The sequence below is a fragment of the Kryptolebias marmoratus genome, linkage group LG23, assembly GCF_001649575.2.
Source record: "Kryptolebias marmoratus isolate JLee-2015 linkage group LG23, ASM164957v2, whole genome shotgun sequence".
NCBI lineage: Eukaryota > Metazoa > Chordata > Actinopteri > Cyprinodontiformes > Rivulidae > Kryptolebias > Kryptolebias marmoratus.
Window position 1 is genome coordinate 2,952,072 of NC_051452.1, and position 18,934 is coordinate 2,971,005.

Consider the following 18,934-nt stretch of genomic DNA (forward strand, 5'->3'; position numbering starts at 1 on the left):
TGGTTTGCTGAAATCTTTGTGGGCAAATGTGAAGCATTAGCGCACATTTTGGCTTCGGTCGCTGCTCCTGCACGCTCCCGGCATTCTGATGTTAACAGGAAGTGACGTCACGTGTCTTCTTCCTGAGTTATTTGGGGTTATTTTGTATTCCTCGCTACACAAACCCACAAAGAAGAGACTAGACTGCAGAAACGGTGGCGAATCACTTTAACCCAATATTTATTGTTTCTAAAGTTGCGGGAAAGTTGCGGTGTTTTGGGCAAAGTTGCGATTTTGCGGGGTTTGCTTGATTTTGCGTTAATAGTTGCGATCGCAACATCGCAAACTCCTGGAGGGTCTGTATTTTGCTGACAGCCAGTCATTTTGGTGACTTCCACTCGAAGAAGTGGAAATAAAACTGGTGTTCTCCGATCACGTCAGCACGAACAGCAGCAATCTTAAAACGGGTTTCTGTGTTTGGCTCTCACCTCCTGACCCTCTTTTGTTTGCTGGTCGTGGGCGTGGTCAGCCACTGTGTACAGAAACTGCAGCAGGCGGTGAAACGTGTCACTGTTGCACGCCGGGAGCAGGTAGAGCAGTAGCTGAGTGACGATCTGCTGTTCGTCCGGGTCCAACACTGCGGTTCAGACAGGAGTGAGCGCAGCATGCCGCGGAGACGAGACTGAACGAAGGGAAAACCTACGGGAAGCGGACGCTCACGCGTGGTGTTGATGAAAGCCGTGTAGAGCTCCTTGGTCAGGAGAGGGTCAGGCATGTCCCGGAGGAACTCCTTCAGCAGAGCCGCCACGTCGTGAACGCTGTGCTCCTCGTCCAGCTGGACGTCGATGCAACGATCGAACTCCTCCCGCAGCTGAAGGAGGGGAAAGTCAGAGACATCCTTAGCACAAAACGAACACCCCCACACACCGCTCCGTTCTGATCGCTCGTGGAGGATTCTGCATCCAAACTGGTTCTACCGGAATGGGTAGTTATCTTGACCATCTAACCTTTTGGACGACTTCCAGGCCCTAATGATAAACAGTTTTATGGATATATATATAAAACTCCCTCCTACACATGAAAACACTCAGGATTCAAGAGTTTTCTTCGGATAAGTTCTCCACAGTTCAACAAGGGTTTTCTAAACCATCCTTGTAAATTTTACTGATTTAATCACCTCCCATAACTAACTAGGGAACCAGTGAAAAGGCTGAGTCCTGATTGGCTTTGCTGAAGAAGCTAACGGGTAATTTGTTAAAGCTAAAAGAAGCCAAATTGTAGGAGTAAGCGTAACTTCACGATAATTTATCGTAGTTAAAAAGAAACAAGGATCTACTCTTTTCTGGGGTATTTCTCAGGTTTTTTGGCCACATTTTTAAACTAAACAAAGCAGCAAATAAAGCTTTTCTAGCATGAACAAAACCTTGTTTGTTTTCACTATTTTTAGAGGGAAGGTTAGTTTGTTGGTGTTGAATTTCATGAGTGCAAAACATATTTAGTTTTCTGCACATTTGGTCTTTAAAAGGTCGACGAAAAACTTGTTGATGGTGGTTATTATGTGTGGAATCAAATGCTACCTTAACTGTTGCTTATATTGAGCCATGAGATTCTAACAAAGTCTAATTTGTATAAAGAAACAACCGAGATAAGAAGAGGAAACAATGGAAAAACCGATGGACACCCACTTGTCGGACTCTCTTCTTGGAGCTTCCCACTCTAAAGATCCCCACAGTCTGCAAACCTGAGCGAAAAAAGAGACAAACTCAGTTTCTTTAGTGCTGCGGCTGGAAATGCACACAGGAGTTTGTGAAAGGCAACAGCTCACCGTATTTCTCGATGTGCTGACAGCAGCTGTCGACCACCCGGGGCACCTGACGGTAGATGGGGTTCAGGCTCAGCCGTTTGTCCCTGTGCTTTTCCTTCTTGCTCGGCGTTTCTGCCGGCAGGGAGAGCTGCAGCGCCTCGAGGAGACGCGACTGGTTGTCATCCAGGTCCGTGATGGAGTCCACAGACATGCCTCCCTGGTGGGCGATCATGCATGGGAGTTAACCAAAAGAAGCCCCTCTGGATGTCTGGTTAGCATTTCAAAGCGCTTCCTCACCCTCCTGCGGGCTCGCGGTGCAGATTCGGGCGTGTTGGGCGACGTCGACTCGTTGGCCGTCTCCGACGTGGAACTCAGTGAGGAGTTGCTGCTGGACAGCTCCTTGTTCGACGGGCGCTTGGTGGCGAACTGCAGGGCACACGAGCCGAGACTTAACCACAAAACATCTCAGACGCGCGAAACGGCGCCAAAATGGAAATCGAATTATGCATCGGCGGACTTGTAAAATCGACGAGACGAGGTCGGAGGAGTCTTTGTGCTCTTCCCGCGGCAGAGGGTCCAGGCGGTAACCATCCTGACGCTGCCTGTGGGTCCTGTCGTTAGCGATGACCTGGGAGAGGGGTATCCCGAAGGCCTGGGGTATGCATTCTGTGTGTGTGGGGGGGGGGACAAGAAATATAAGCAGGAAAAGAAGGTTTGTTCAGTTCCAGGCGATAAAAAGTTACCAAAATAGCAGTTCGGACATCAAACGTATCTCTTTATTACATCTGTTGCAGCTTGGCGTTTTGCACAGATGCAATAAAAGGATCCCGAGGCATGTTTACCGTGGCACGATTAAAGCGCTACATCTGTTTTCCAGACTAATACATCCATCACAGAAAACCGGCAGAATTTTGGCTGGGATCCTTTTTTATCGAAATAACAACTGTTGGTTAAACCCGAGTTGTGCTCCTGATTTCTGCTCTGAAAATGTCATGCTGGCCTTACAGTCAGTGAGATATAATCTTAGAGCCCGAGCCAAGAGTTGAGGGGGAAAAGTGTGCATTGTGAGCATGTACAAAAAAAAGAAAAGCAAAGTAAAGACTAGGAAAAGGGAGAGCAAAATGCATTCCACAACCACAAGTGAAGGGCTGTGGTTTCTGAACAACATGACCACTAACACTGTGACACAATGAATTTGCTCTGCAGCCTTTCAGCTTTAACACGGGCTTACATAACCACACACACACACACACAGAAACGCATTTATGCTAAATGTGATTCCGACGGCTTAGCCGTGTAATGCGTCGAATTTCACACATGAGTTCACAGCCAAACCACATTAATTGACATCGTCCATGTCTCCGAGTCTTTCTGGGGTTCAGATTATCCATCTTCAAACGGGGATCTTTTTTTATCCAGATCTATTCGTAGTGTGTACATATATGTGATCGCACGTCATGCAGCAGTCGTCTCCCAGCTCATAAAGCTTGTGCATAACTTGAATCTTGGAGATCACCGATGACAAACTTGCAAAAAGCCCCAAAAAAAGTGCATCACTTAAAGTCTGCACACAACAAATGCACAGCTTAGATTTCTGCCAAACCAGCAGAAACAACATTCTTTATTTGTCTGTGCGTCCATCTTGCAGAAAGTAGACTGAGCCCCCTTCAAAGTGAAATACAAGGCTGGTATTTGGGAACTCCAAGAGAAAATTAAACACAGGTACATCTGATCCTTTTTGAGCTACGGAGGGGAACCCAGGCATGCAGTGGAGGGGGAAAAAAAAGGTCTAAGTTGTAGCTCAAACCTGACACAAATCTTACAGGCGCTTTTTTTTTTCTTTCCGTCAACATGAGCTCATATTGTTACCTGACCACGTATTTACACAGCTGGAGCCGAGGAGCTCCATCATCTTTCATGTCTTAAAACTCGAGCAATGGAAATAAAAAGCACACGCTGCTAACAAAAGTATCATTTCAGAAGTTAAAAAACATTCTAATGTTTGAAAAAAAAAAGCATCTTAAGGCAGATGGATGCTGTATTCCTGGTATTGAAGGCGCGGTAAAAGATGGCGCTGAATTGCATTATGGGATGCGTACGCCACATAATGACATCAACGTGAAACACATTTGAACATCGCCCGCCTTTGTGGGTAATTTGACACACTTTAAAAAAAAAAAAAAGAATAAGCATGCCTCGGAGTCCACCATTTTTCACAAATAAGCCAACCAATCAGAGCAAAGGAGGTCTTTAAAGGGACACGAGTCACGACGAAACGGCGGCAGCTAGCTGTAGCTTTTCATCTGCATGCTGAAGCAGTTCCTACAGAATAACTGCTTATAAGAAACTTCCTGCTATGTAAAGACCCCTAAAATATAATTATTACAGAAGTATTATGCTGATTAACACAATAAAAGCTCTATAAAAGGATTTATCCCATTTTTTTAAGTCCAGTTCTGTGAAACGTGCATGAAAAATCCATATCTTACCAACTATTTTATGATGATTCAATTGGATAACGATTCTGAGGGCCACGATGATAAAACAATTATTGATGTATTTCATTTAAGTTACCTTAATGCACCAACCATAAAGGTGCCTGTATACTTTCAATTACTTTACTTGATTTATATCTTGGCCAGCTGATTTCTGCATGTGTCTGCTGTGTGCACGACACAGATTATTTGGGATTTCAACAACAGTTTATCAGTTAGTTGGTTCAGTTTTGACGTTCTTATCAACTGGTTCAGAATCTCTCATGTTCGCCTTTTGATGCACCTAAAAGTGAAATTTAGCCCACCGCCCCAGTACCCCATAAACCTTTACACAGCTGTGAATTTTGCATGACATGGTTAGTCAGGCAGAAGCATTTTAATATCCTTGCAGGAAGTGGCCCAGGTTGCACAGGAAGTGCTTTGTGCGCTCGTAAAAATAACATAAAAATCTGTATAAATATCCGTGTCATGCAAAATGCACATAAGTGAATGAGCTATCTGCGACAGGAAAGATAGAAATTGTTCATAAACTTTCAACAGATCAAAAGCTGAAAATTACTGAATGGTTTCTTTTCTGTAAAACTGAAAACAGGCAAATTTAATGATTAAAAAAAAAAGATCACCTGAACAGAAAAGAGCTTGTTTCAGAATAAACGAGCTTTTCGCTTACTACATGTAAAAGAAAGCAGCTGAACGCACGGGAATGTATCTTTTCCAAAGTTCAGTTTTGCTTTGAGCAGCAGAGTGGTTGCTTCTCAGGGCCAGTTCCCCTCACAAGGAGTCCTTCTACTTAAGCTAAATATAAACTCCCAAAGCCAGTAAACAGAATGTGTTTTTACAACCTTAATGTTAACCTGCCTGAAGGGTGGAGACTGTAAACTGGCCCTTTGTCTCACAGCAGCACAGCAAGATGGAGAGCGGTGACAAAAAATAAATAAAAAAGACACCATGGACTCACCTTTGTCCTTACTCTTTTCTTTTGCAAGGGAGTCCAGCTTCCTTCTCAGAGACTTTTTCCGCTTTTGCCCATCTGTGCCAGAAAAATAAAAAGGGAAATAAATCATGTGAAGCAAATGGTTCCCATATCGGCTGTTTCTTATCTTTTTTTTTTCTTTTTTTCATATTTAATAAGCTCACGTCAGGAATGTAGACAGAAATTAACCACAGAGGGGAAAAAAAGCCGAGCATGGAAACCATTTAAAAGAATGCTCAGGTCAGATTTAGCAGCAGCCACCACAAAAACTCTGATGAAAACACACTTAGTTGTGTTTTTTTTATTTTTTATTAATGCAAAATATTTCATTTTACAATGCCTTTAAATGGTAGCCATAAAAACAGCAAAGCCTGGTTTCCGTTTCTGATCACTTCTCTTTGCTCATTAAAAAAATTACGAAAATCCACCTTCTGCATAAAAGCGTAAGAATTTCAGCAGCAGTCAGCAGAGTTCCTGCCGGCAGCATGCGTTATGTAGGAAAATTTGAGTTTGCCTGAGAGGAAGTGTCTTTTGTCAGCTCCAAGGATGATAAATGACTCTGCATCTGCTGATTAACAGACAGGAAACTGGAAATTGTGGCACACGTGACCTTCGAGTCACGAAACCTTTCGTGTTTGTTGAAACCTCAGCAACTTTTAGCAAACTTAACAAACCCCCCAATAATGGCTGCAACTCTGTCACTTTTATGGATATTGAGCTCAAATTTGGTGAGGTGGTGGAAGAGACTCATCTCCAACTTATACTCCGATAGCTCACTGTTCATGATAGATCTGTTTGGAAAACTTTACCATTAACTGTTGGAGTCAACTTTGTCCATCTGTGAGCAAGACACCATATGAACCACTGGATGGATTTTAACTTTAAGGACATTTGTTGGATAGTCATTTCAATTCAACTGACCTTAGGAAACACAAAAATGGCTAAAACTCAACAAATTTTATTACTTTTGGAATCACCCCAGTTCCAGATGGCCGCCACAGCTAATTGGCACTAGCCAACACAAAAATGGCTGCAACTTAGTCAAATATAAAGAAACTGCGATATGATTTGAAGGCGAGGCAGCTTTGTTTGTATCGCAGATTTCAGCAACAGGTCAAATAAAAGTGCTTCACATAAACAGTTAAAAACATTTAAAGGTGCAAAAGAACAACAAAAGCATACAGAAAGAAAAAAAAAAGTAAAATTACGCATGCTTAAAGAAAGAACATTTCGTAAAATTAAAAATTGAAGGCGATATCGAATATAGAAACAGCATCATTTTATTTCTTTCGGTTTTAATCGAAGGCAGCAGCAAACAGGACGGTCTTCAACCTGGTTTTAAAGGAACCTACAGTCGGAACAAATCCGGCCTTTTCCTGTGAGTTTGTTCCAGATATTTGGTGCAATAAAAAGCTGAATGCAGCTTCTGCATTTTTGATTCTGACTCCGGGGACAGAGAGCAGATTCGACCCAGACGACCTCAGAGATCTCGACGGCTGTCTAATGCAGCAGAAGATCAGAGATGTATTTTGGACCCAGACTGTTCAGGGTTCCAAAGATTTCAAAGTCAGTTCTCTGAGCAACAGGAAGCCAGTGCAAAAAGCTCAGATATGGACTGATGTGATCGACGCTCTTGGTCTTTGTGAGGACACGGGCAGCAGCGTTCTGGTCAGCTGGAGATGTCTGATGTCTCTTTTTGTTTTTTTTAAGGAAGACCCATAAATACTTCATTAGAATAGTCATGTCAGTTAAAGACATTCAGTGATGAGGTTTTATAAGTCCTGCTGAGTCTTCCTGAACACATACAGCTCTTTGAACGCTAACCTCATAATATTACACGTTGTCTTGTTATTGCATGTTGTCTTTTACATCATCATAAGATGATCTTGGTCTGAGACTCCGGCAGGAAAAGTGGCAACCCATATGCCTGCCATCAAAGGATACCAGGCCTTTAATGTGGGTTCATGTTTTTGCCTTGATTCTCTGATTTTTAAACCTCACTTTCAACTCCAGATGTCTCTCCAATTATTAAATACTGCAACTCAAATAGGTCAAAAAAAAAATACTGTGTTTGAGCAGCAAGGAAAAGGGTAAGATATGTGTGTGAGGCGCAGTAACAGGAGAAACTGTGAGGATGGGGTCCAAGATACGAGCAGAAAGAAAAGCAGATGTTGGGATGGAGAAAGTGAGAGAGAGGGGTAGGAGCCCAGATAGGAAATGGTTCAGATTTTTTGACAGATGGCTCCCAAAGCCATACGGAAATCCCCCAAACCTCCACACTCCCCTCCCCATTCAGCTCCAGATCGGTTTGTGACACCGTTGCTGTCTCATCACTCCTTCGTCCCGTCCCTCCTTCTCCCTCTTTAATCTGCCTCTAGTTCTTGAAGAAACGCCAGAAACCTGCCCCCCCCCCTCGACACTCAGATAAATATTTTTTTTAGAGCTGAAAAGCAACGCATTTGCTCACAGATGCTCGCACACATGCATTTGAAATATTTCCTTTGCTAGCACATGGCAGCCTTCACGGCCTCTGGAATTCATAAGCAACACAGACAAGTACGTCTTAAATCATGGCGGGGAGAGGTTTAACCTTCAGTTGGAATGCAAGGAGCTGAATAATCCATTGGCTGCACTGCACCGCTGCTATGGCACCCACTCCACTACAGTGTAGTGGAACAAACACAGCCCTCACTGTGCATGATGTGGGTCTGTGTGAGCATGGGCTGACTATGGCAAAAACAAGACGTCATCTCAAGAGGAAAGTTGACGTAAAGTTGGTATAAAAAATTGTTGAAATGCAGTTTTGGTTCGACTACTATTTCTACCCACTGAAACAAAGTCTGAGTGTCAAAGGTCTTCAGCCTATAGGTGGCGATATTGTGCTGGGTTGTCAGCAAAGAAGAAAGAGCACGTGCCGCTATGGCAGAGGTCATGCAACGCCATAGCATGAAGGAACTTAGACCTAAGCCGGTTTCAGATGCAGCGATCACATGAGACTCGAGTTTAAGAAAAGTCGAAACGTTTCAAAGGGGAAGATCCATACCAAATGCAAAGATGGTGCAAATTTGCACCGTTTACCATCGGATATGTTTTGGAATTGACTCAAATCAAAGGTAACCTCTCACAGACCTGTGACATGATTTATTTCAACATTGTGAGTCCACTTTTTACAGATGTGCGATGTGCTAAACCAGATGTAGCTTGAATCATACCCATTTTACAACAAACCTATGGCTCAGTTATAGTCGTGCTTCGGAGCGTTGCGAAGGACTCCGCTGACGGCGCGGAAACAGGCGGTGTAGGAGTTTATGCTTGACGCTGGCAGGCGGCAGTCCACTACATAACCAGTGGAAATGTAGTCACCAGTTTGAATTTCTTTGATTTATTTGCTTCAGATGAAACGTTGAGCATATAGATGACATACGGATAGTTGGCTGTATTGTATTCTTACCATAATAGAAAGTAATGCCTCATTCATGGTATTCTCGTTAGCAAAATATGATCCACTGAGGGCGACTTTATTGGTTGTGATTCGCCCAACAAAGGACCAATACTGTGGTCTATAAACACTCTGCTTTACAGACTGTAGCAGCAATCTCCTTCCATGAGTTTTAAACCGTTTGATTATCTCATATAAATGCCAGTACAGGCAAACCAGCTCCGCTAGAGCATCAAAATCGCCCATTTTGAATGTTGCTGTTGGTGCATGCACACTTGCACCTCCGTTCATTAAAACACCAGGCTTAGCCCATGCACCACCAGCCTGGTGATAAACTTACATCTATCTGCAACTTTTTACTTGAAAATGTGATCTGCCTTTAGGTAAAATGCCACTCCAGACTCACCTGATGTGAACGAGATCACACGTGGACACAGTATCGGGTTCAATCTTGTAAATTCTCCCGTGTGATTCCGGACTACCATAGGGATCATCTTCGTCTTGGAAGTACTCCTGTTTTCTATCCCTGGTGAATGATGGCGGCCAGCAAATGGTAAAAGCTTGGCTCATATCTTATTTTTGCCTCGTATTTCCAAAGCTTACGATAGGACAGAAACTTGGCGTTTTGCATTGAAAGAAGGATGAGCGTTGCGTGGACAGTGTGATGACTCTATTGTTTGCCTTCCATGTCAAACAGGAAGTTTGCTGACGTCCCTGATTAATAAATTACCCGACTGTGGAAAACTGCTATTCTCCTCACAGAATTCTTCCTTTAAAGTGTTTTTGTTTCTCTGCTTGTGGTTTGACTTGTGGTCTTGTGTTTGATGTTTCTAGCACCACCTTTGGAAAGCGAGTCCAGTGGAAATTCGACCGCGTGGGGTACCATGAATTCCATCTAAGCATTCCCACAACTGCAAACATTGTAAAAATAAACTAATTAATTTTTAAAAATGCCAACATCTAAGTCAGTGTACCCAAACCAGAGGCCCCTTTAATGGAGGCTGAGAACCAAGGAGGACAGAAAAGCAATATGTTTATTTTTAGAAAAACTTTTTTTTTTTTTTTTTTCCCCATATATTGTTTTTGATGCAGCACTCTATTTTTATGTTCACCCAATCAGGGATGACTGGGACTTTCTGAAAGAAAGAGGAGCTAAAACAGGACAAAAGTGTCGCAGTGATGTTCTATATTAGGAATTTTCGGGCTTCGTAAGTATCAAATATCGCCAACTATTGCAGTGGAAAACAAATGTAATCAATAAATGAGCCCAAGATGAGCACTTTAAAGCCTTCCAGCGTACTTGTGACCAGGGTTGCATAATATATTGGGGGAACATTTAACATGCACTCGGGCTGCGACAAATCAAAAGCTTTTAAATTTCAAGTGTCATGCATTCATGTTTTGCATGCCAGTAATATATTTGGTCGGTACAATTGACTCCCAGTGCCTTTGATGCCCACGTCTGGTTTGGATGATCGTAGCTTAATTGCCAAAGCACATGGAAATTGGGTTTTAGCATCATGAGAGATCAAAAAGAGAGAAGGGAGGAAATGATGGTTTATCGCAACTTATATTGTCATCACAACCGTGCAGCCCTGCTTGGAACTATAGCATCAAATAATTTAATCTCTGCAAATTTAATCTCTGCAAAAATTCAACCTGAGTTATGGGAAATCGGCTCATTTGAGATCCACGTTTTTGCAATCTTAAAGTGGTTTTAAGCAGACTTTCCTCACCTAAAATGGAACTGTGAACCTTTTTTTTTAAATGGATGAGATTAATGGGAAAACCATTGTCTTTTCCCTTCAGTGCTTTTCCCTAAAGTGCTAGATGCTAGCAGAACAAAGTTAATAGGCTTCAAGAAGGTCAAAGAGATAAATCCAGCCTTTTTCCATGATTTAGGCCTTTTAAATGTGACTCCACCCAGCCTTGGACTACAGAGGAACAGCCATGTGTCACAACGAGGAGGGTCAAAAGATACCATGTCAAACAGGAAGCGCTCCATCTTATGTTGAGCGTGGCTTAAAACTACATTCATGTGTCGGAATGTTTTTTCCGAATATAAACCACATGCGACTTTTCCCAAAATACACTCAAGGATGTGGTCAGAGGCTCGACTTAAGGATTTTTAAAAAAACGAGTCGTGCATGCAACATAAAGGAGTTCACGGGTCGATAACAGATGCATTCTGTCACAGTTAAATGTTAGAGACTTGGACTGTGCCGACTGCTCCACCCATGCTGAGCTCCCAAACAAAAACCTTATGTAACTCTGTATGACTAATGTCTCCAGTTTTAATTAAAGACCCAGCATTTCTTCAAGGAATGCATGTCTCCTGCTCCGAATGTGTTGTGAGCATTGTGAGCAGCTACTACAACATTAGATTTTTAGCTCAGTATTCGTAAAATTAACTGAGCTATAGCCATTATTTTGTTGTCCATTAAAATTCATCCAGTGGTTCATGATATATTTGGTAACAGGCACACCTTTCGCCTTCATCGGCGGGCAATAAGAAACACACGCTCCCACCTTTTGGAATAGTAATCTGACATCCCAAGTCGTATTCCTGAACCAAGCGGGTGTAGGCTACTTCCTGCAGCCTGGCTCTCTCCAGCTCGGACAGGCTCTGGATGTTGACTGGGGTCAGACGTACACTCCGCCCCGACAGGCTGCTCCAGGTGAAGTCTCCCTGAGGAGGAAAAAGATGAGATAAGATAATGGGTGACATCAGATAACTGGTTCATGGTATGCACAGAAATTAGCATTGTTGTTCTGAAATGAACCTTCCAGTATAGCTTTTAATGTTTAACTACAAAAACTTTAGTTGCGGCTGCTGGTTTTCATAAATATACTGTAAAAACAAAAAGACTAAGCTGATGTTTTATTCAGTTACACTTCAGTAGGGGTCTTTAAACATCAAAGTATTACTCATTGCGTTAAAAAAAAGGAGTTTTAAGTTTTTTCAAAAGCCTGCATCAGTTAACAGTTTCTGTTTGCTTCAGATTTTATAGTTTTAAAGTCAATACAGCACCATTTTTTTAACTTAATGACTTTACTCTGTGATTTTGAGCCATAACTGTTTGTAAATCAGACCCTCCAGGATTTAGTGATGTTGCGATCGCAACAATTAACGCAAAATCAAGCAAACCCCGCAAAATTGCAACTTTCCCGCAACTTTAACCCAATATTTATTGTTTCTAAAGTGATTCGCCACCGTTTCTGCGGTCTAGTCTCTTCTTTGTGGGTTTGTGTAGCGTGGAATACAAAACAACCCCAAATAACTCAGGAAGAAGACACATGACGTCACTTCCTGTTAACATCAGAATGCCGGGAGCGTGCGGGAGCAGCGACCGAAGCCAAAATGTGCGCTAATGCTTCACATTTGCCCACAAAGATTTCAGCAAACCAGTTTCCTCCCCAGCTGCAGCTGTTTTGCACGTCCTGCAGTGTAATCATGGAACATAAACGCATCGACAAACACTTTGTGTCTGCAAAACATGTGAGGAGAGCTGCAGACCAGGGACAATCCAGAAATGCTCATGAATGTCAGTTTAGAAGCTATCAAAGTTCTCAAATAAAGCACCTTTTGAGAATGTCAGTGTTTGTTGGGAATTATCCTACAAAACGAGGAAGGATTTGTGGTTTAGATATTAAAAGTTATGTTTTTTTTATTGATTTTAGTAAAAAAAAAAATCGCAACTTTTAGGAAAATGCCCCGCAAAATCAGGCATTTTAGCCGCAACAATCACAAAAAATGCCCGTGAAATCCTGGAGGGATTGGTAAATAATCTTTGTTGCTTTAAAGACTGACACAGTGTTGCTGTTTTATGTAATTAGGCTATAATTTCGACCTTTCAACCTTCTTCTATCCCAGATTCTGTATCTTGACTTTTTCTTTTCCTCACTCTTTTCAGATTCACTTGTAGTTTTTGACAGAAAAGAGTTTTTAGAAATTTTTAAAAAGTAGGTTGATTGTTTTAAAGTGCTTTAAATCTGACATTAAATCTAAGAGCAGCTTTACACTGTAAAATTAGTAACCTTAATTCCCAGTATTTTAATATGTCCCACATCCTCCTTAATCAAATATGGGCAAAATATTTAATTTTCTACCTTTACAATTTCACATTCAAAAACATTTTTCAGTAAGTCATACCTCCCAGTCCAAATTTTATGACCTTGTTTTCGTTTAACAAGAACGATCCCCGTAGTTTCCTTGGCCTGACTCCTCGAGTTCTGCAAATATTTCAAGCTCAAGCGTGTTTAAAAAGTCTTAATTCATCTAGTTGTGTATTCTTTGAGTCTACCATATCAGATGCAGTTCTCGTAATCCTAAAATTCTGGTGAAATAATGGAAAATCTTTAATGTTTTTAAGATTTTTTTTTTTTTCCCTCTTGGTCGCAACAGGAAATAAAAACACACCATAAATTTGTGCAGTTAGACGCATAAATAGAGACAACATGTGCAATGGAAGAAAGTCAAAAGAGAAGTTCCCTGCTGTCTTTTAGGAGCATCTCAGGACATCCAATGAAGTGTTCTTGCACCGATGGGTTTGAAATATGTGCACCATTGACGTACAAACCAGCGTTTGGAGCATTTAAACCCAGGAGGAGGAGGAGGGATGCTGAAGAGCCAGAGACTTTCAGAAAGCATTCTTTTCGTCATTTTTTCAGATTTGTCTCCCAGCTCGGTCTTAGCTTGTGATCAAGGTTAAATTGAATTGAATTGTAACGAGCTCCTGGAAACCCGGACCCAGATTTGGCTTTAAATACTTGAGTCATCCGAACCTCCAGTCGTGCATTCTTGTACGTCTGCTGAGGAAGAGTCGAAGAAGACATACAGCTAATGCCTTCTTCAGACAGATGGCTTACACGTCTCTGCTAATGTGTCTGTGTTTGGGTTTTTTGCAGCAATTTCATATTTGGGACTTATTTGACTCCAGACAGAGCAGTAAAGCTTCTCTTAACCTGGAGAAACACTTGAGTCTGTGTGCAAATGAACGAACACTTTTTCTTTATTTTATCCGTTTTATAAAGCGTTTTATCTCGCAGATCTGTTCTGTTTGTCTTTGTGTGCATTCCTATGTACGCCGCTGCTTATCGCTGACTTAAAGGAACCCTTTCGCCTCCCGTATGACCTCGCTCGCAGCTCGACGGGTCACACAGACGACTGTGCGCCGCCCGCCACATGCTCACTGCAGAAAAAAGTCTGATAAGAGGCCTCTCATCGGTCGAGTTGGTTTTGCCCAGCGGGATGTCTGAGCTTCAGTGAAACCCCGGGAATGCTGACAGTCAGGGAAAGAGGGGAGATTAAATCATCTGAAGGATAACTTTATGGATCAGCGGTTAGAGCAGTCATCCTCCAAGGTTCGATTCCTGGCAGCAGTCAGATGTCGAAGAGTCCCTGGGCAGGACACTGATGCCCATCGGTGTCTGAATCTGATCTAAACCACTGATTAGACTCTGATTAGTCAAACGCAAGGTCCGCGGGCCAGATCCGGCCCTCTGTAGCATCTCATCCGCCCCTTTAGTCTGGTTCAGATCGAGTCTCTGATTCTTATTTTGCTTAAAAAAACTGAAGTTTTCTCTGACAGTGACTTAGAAGCCAACAATATATAGTTTTAATTTCTGTATGATCAGGTTTCTGTCTGTTTTAATGTTAAAAACTTCATTTAAAAGCTGAGTGAGGCGTAAGAAATGACAGCTAATGATGAGCTTTTTGAAGTTTGATCTATTTGTCTGTGTTCATTAAAGTCTGTTTGCTTTAAATTCTGTATAATCTGTAACTGGGAAAAGGTCATTGATATTTCTATATGAATGATTTGATATAATACATCTAAAACCAATTAATTTATGTAATTTTTAATAAATATGGATCGTGATTGGCCCTTGGCTGGGACCAAATATTTAATTTTGGCCCCCTTGTGTCTCTGGGTTTGACACCCCTGCTCTATAGAAGGATTTCTTCAGATTAGCTTTGTAGAGATGTAGCAGAGTGTTGTATGGATGTGTGTGGATGGGTAAATGAGGGCACAGACTGGGTTGTAAAGTGCTTTGGGAGGCCCGGTTGGCTATAAAAGGCTATAAAACTTCAGGGTTCTGGGGACAAACTGGATACCCGTTTGACCTGCAAGGTTATTTAAATTTAAATTGAGATTTTTAAAAAGCATTCTGCATGATTTTATACAAAATTAATAAGACTGTCTAAAAAAATCTACTTTGGGAAAACTAAGTCGGACTCAAAAATACTCATTATTTTTGGCTCTTTATGGCTTTTTGGTCCAGTTTTGTCTTGTTTCTTGTCTTGATCTGAGTTTTGGCTGTTCAGTTCAGTTATGTACTGTTCTTACAGTCATATCACAAGATATCCTTTATAATCCTTGTTTCCATGTTCTCCTTTACTACCTGCATTTCATTAGTTGTCAGCGCACCTGTTATCAGTATTTACCCTGTCCAGTACACTCCCTTGGTTTTTTCAGTTTTATGTCAAATCGTCTGTTACCTCCATGTTCTTAGTTCCTCTGTTACCTGTTCTGTTATAGAAAGAACTGCACACTTCCTGAAACATCCTTATTACCTGCGTATGGGTCCTGCTACAACTCCCCATCCATGTAAATACTGTTTATTCACTCTTTTATTCATGGTATTTATTTTGAGTTTAGATTGTACTTTTTGTGTTTTACAAGTTCAGGTAAGCATGTGCACCAAAGTCCTTTGCATGCTGGCATTGTTAGCATACTTAAATATTAGCATACCAAAATCATTAGCATTCTAAAATCATTATCATAATGTCAAAATACAAAAAAGCTTAAAATGCTGTGTGTGTTCAAACAGAAATAACATTAAACCCAACAAACATCCCTTTTTACTGTATCAAAATTAGCTAAATTGTTCTTGTTTGGTTAAATGCTACGGTTAACCTGTCATGATCTGTGCATTTTGTGGTTATTGTTTACAATTTTGGTTTCATTTTGGAGACTTTTGAGACCCTTAGTTTCCCAGCGTCTCACACCTGTTCCTTTTACTCATTAGTCGCAGCTGTTACCACTCATCTCATCACTCCCAGCCTACTTTAACTCCCATTCCTCATTGAGTCATCAGTCGGTCATACAGTTTGTTTGCCTGCCTTTCCTCCTACATGCTCCTCGTGGTTTGGGTTACTTTTGCATTTGCTGCCTCATCAGATTTTTGTTTTTTGTGTTTCAGTTTCCTCTTTTGTAATCGCCTGCTGCCACTTCAATCTAACTTTCATTGAGTCCTCATCGAAGTCTGCATGCTTGGATGCTATCCACAACGAAACCTGACATAAGCATCAAATTAACATTAATATGTTAAAACATTAAGTTGTTTGTACATTTCACAAAATTTTAAGAGAAAAATCTTTCTTTATTGGTGGTACCTTCTACACCGCTAGTCTTGCTATAAATCTTCCAGATATTGTTCTTTAATAGACAAAAAAACTATATTAAATCAATTTTGGCAAACAATCAAAATTAATGGCCGACTTTAAGTTTAAAAATGTCTGCAAATGCTGGTAAAAAAGTAGAAAGTTATTTTGTCTACATGGTTATACATTCAAATAAAAGCTTCTACTGTTAGACAGAAAAACACATTCAGTAGCTGTGCTCATTAAGAGTTTTTTCTTCTTTTTTTAAACTCCTAATATAATAATAAGCTAGCTATTAAATATGTATTATACGGAGCAAATGTTAACTTATTTCTGGCTGTGTCAATGAAACTAATGAGCATCAAAACACACATCCAGGATGACATAACCAATTTCCTCATATTCCTCTGAGATGCATTAAGGTTAATTTAATCAGAACCAATTACATTTAAAATGAATGCATTGATTCATTCATTCAAAGACTGTTTATCCTGCAACACAGTGCATTATCACACAAAATGGCTCTGAAAGCATCTGTTATTTGGTCAGGACATAAATAGACCCTGCTTAAATAGCATAAAGACAAATTAGGCAAGAAAGTTCCAAAAATGTTGTTTGCTAAAGAACTGATAATGTTTGCTTAAATGATTGTTCATGTCAAATTATTCCTAAATTTAAAAAAAAAAGATGTCTGCTGCTATAATTGGTTATAAACAGATATAGTGAAATGCAAATAGTAAGCAAGAAATAAAAGCCAAATCTGACCATCAGAGCTGATCACGGCAGGTTTCAGACGCGTCCACGGAACGGGCAAAGCCTCGTCTGAAACCTTCCTGCAAACCTCATGCAACGGTTTGACTTCTGCAAATATTAGGCTGTCATCGCCGCTGCTATTTTGTGCTCGCATGTGACAAACGTTCCCCTAGAAAGATTAATGACTCTGACGGCCGTCGCACCGTGCAGTTAGATGACTCACGCCATCTGGACACGCGGTACAGTGCCGCGCAGCGGCATGCGGTTTTTTCTTCTATTTTAGACAAAAGGGGGACAAATGGCGCAAAAGAATATGTCAGTTTCCATGGCTACATATACATACGGAAATCAAAAGAGCTGGGGGGGGGTATTGCTATGGTAACGCAGTTAGACGACATTCACTCAGGCAGTGAGACACTTGTTGCTGTGAGAATGACAACCTTGCAAATGATCATAAAAATTCAAAAACACGGCATGAAAACTTCTATTTGACACATGAAACTAATGAAAAAATGGCACTTTGCAGGAGTTCTCTTTGGATTAATAACTACTATGTAACCAGCGACTTCATGTAATAGCATAAGCAGTAAAAAGAAGAAAAGAAAACTGGTTTTGAGGTCTGATTTTGCAGAAATGTATCATTGCGAAACAGACCTCAGACCGTTATCAGCAGAGTGGAAGTTGTGTCAAACCATCTTTAAACACTTAGATTTAACTAAACCGCAAAAACGGACACAAATGGAGATAATAACTGACTATTTTTATCCTTCCCAGATGTCATCAATCAACAAACAGCACGCGGTCAAAACTCCAAACGTCAGAATACGGGATTTATGTACAGGTAAGACCAAAATCTAATATTTTTCTCTTTTGGAAAACAAAGCTTTAAGGTTGAGAACCTTATTTCAGGTGTGAAACATGGCGGTTGCAGGATCATGATACGGGCCGGGTATAAATTATATATATATTTGTATTACAGATTTTAAATGAATACTTTCACTGAATGATTGCCCTAAACCAGGTAATGTTTGCACACCTCTACCTTAACTTGCACCACGTAACCACAGAGAAGGGAAACTCTGACCCATGTCTGGTAAATGATAAAGCAGGATTCTAATAGGTTTTCACCTTGAGGTCAGCTTTGCATTGAGTTTCCTCATTCCTTATCAACTTGTCATTCACAGCTGTTACAGAGCATTAATCCCTCACCTAATAATAACAACAACTAACAGTGTAAGATTTTAATGCAAACGGGGCCTGATCTATCTTACCATGAAGACTCAAAGTAAAACAGGATTTTGGATGCTCTGTTATACAGACTGCTGTCTTGTGATAAAGTCTGGGAACATACCAGAGGATGAAACACCAAAGGAACATTGCAAACATTTCACATTGTGCTTGTTTTTGTCCTCTTTAGTGTTGCAGCTGGTTTTAAATGACCCTTAAGCAGAGAGTTTGTGCCACAACACTAAACTAGAGGAATGCACGAGTATGTTGCCGGGTTTATTTTGTGTGTGTGTCTTTTACAAGCTGGCACACGTGCATATATAATAAAATAATAATGATACACTACTTTTACTGACCTGGCACCTCCCCAACGTTGACATTTGCTTGCAATTACTGACCGCCGTGATTTGTTTGCACGTTTGCACACTGATCTGTCGCAGGTCTGCAATTAATGGGCTTTTCAACCTGTTTCGACTCTGCCTGTGGGAGAGCGACCACAAATTATAGATCCATGTTATCCATACATGGCTTACAGAAGCCATTCGTGAAAGTGATTTATCTTACGTTATTGCTTGGAACATGCAAGGTTACCAGCCTCCGGTATGAAGAGGCAGGCAACTGGTAGGCTTTTAATCGACAACAAATACCAGTCCCTCCAGGATTTCGCGGGCATTTTTTGGTGTTTGTTGCAGCTTAAAATGCCTGATTTCGCGGGGCATTTTCCTAAAAGTTGCAATTTTTATTTTTACTAAAATCAATAAACAACCATAACTTTTAATATCTAAACCAAAAATCCTTCCTAGTTTTGTAAGATAATTCCCAACAAACATTGACATTCTCAAAAGGTGCTTTATTTGAGAACTTTGATAGCTTCTAAACT

The 18,934-nt window shown here is 41.0% G+C and overlaps 1 protein-coding gene across 3 annotated transcripts in view; it reads right to left on the minus strand.

Moving 5' to 3' along the window:
• The window catches only part of LOC108244312 (rho GTPase-activating protein 6), a 70,965-nt gene that overhangs the window by 6,911 nt on the left and 45,120 nt on the right, over positions 1 to 18,934 (minus strand). For 2 of the 3 annotated variants that reach the window (XM_017430408.3, XM_017430409.2), the window contains exons 2-9: positions 11,220 to 11,379; positions 5,237 to 5,308; positions 2,301 to 2,449; positions 2,081 to 2,209; positions 1,805 to 2,000; positions 1,665 to 1,720; positions 700 to 850; positions 468 to 616 (exon numbers count right to left, since the gene is read on the minus strand). In XM_017430408.3, the coding sequence (XP_017285897.1) occupies positions 468 to 616; positions 700 to 850; positions 1,665 to 1,720; positions 1,805 to 2,000; positions 2,081 to 2,209; positions 2,301 to 2,449; positions 5,237 to 5,308; positions 11,220 to 11,379 (1,062 nt within the window). Of the gene's footprint in view, positions 1 to 467; positions 617 to 699; positions 851 to 1,664; positions 1,721 to 1,804; positions 2,001 to 2,080; positions 2,210 to 2,300; positions 2,450 to 5,236; positions 5,309 to 11,219; positions 11,380 to 16,839; positions 16,858 to 18,934 lie in introns of those variants that run through there. The other variant, XM_037973865.1, reaches the window with a different exon arrangement.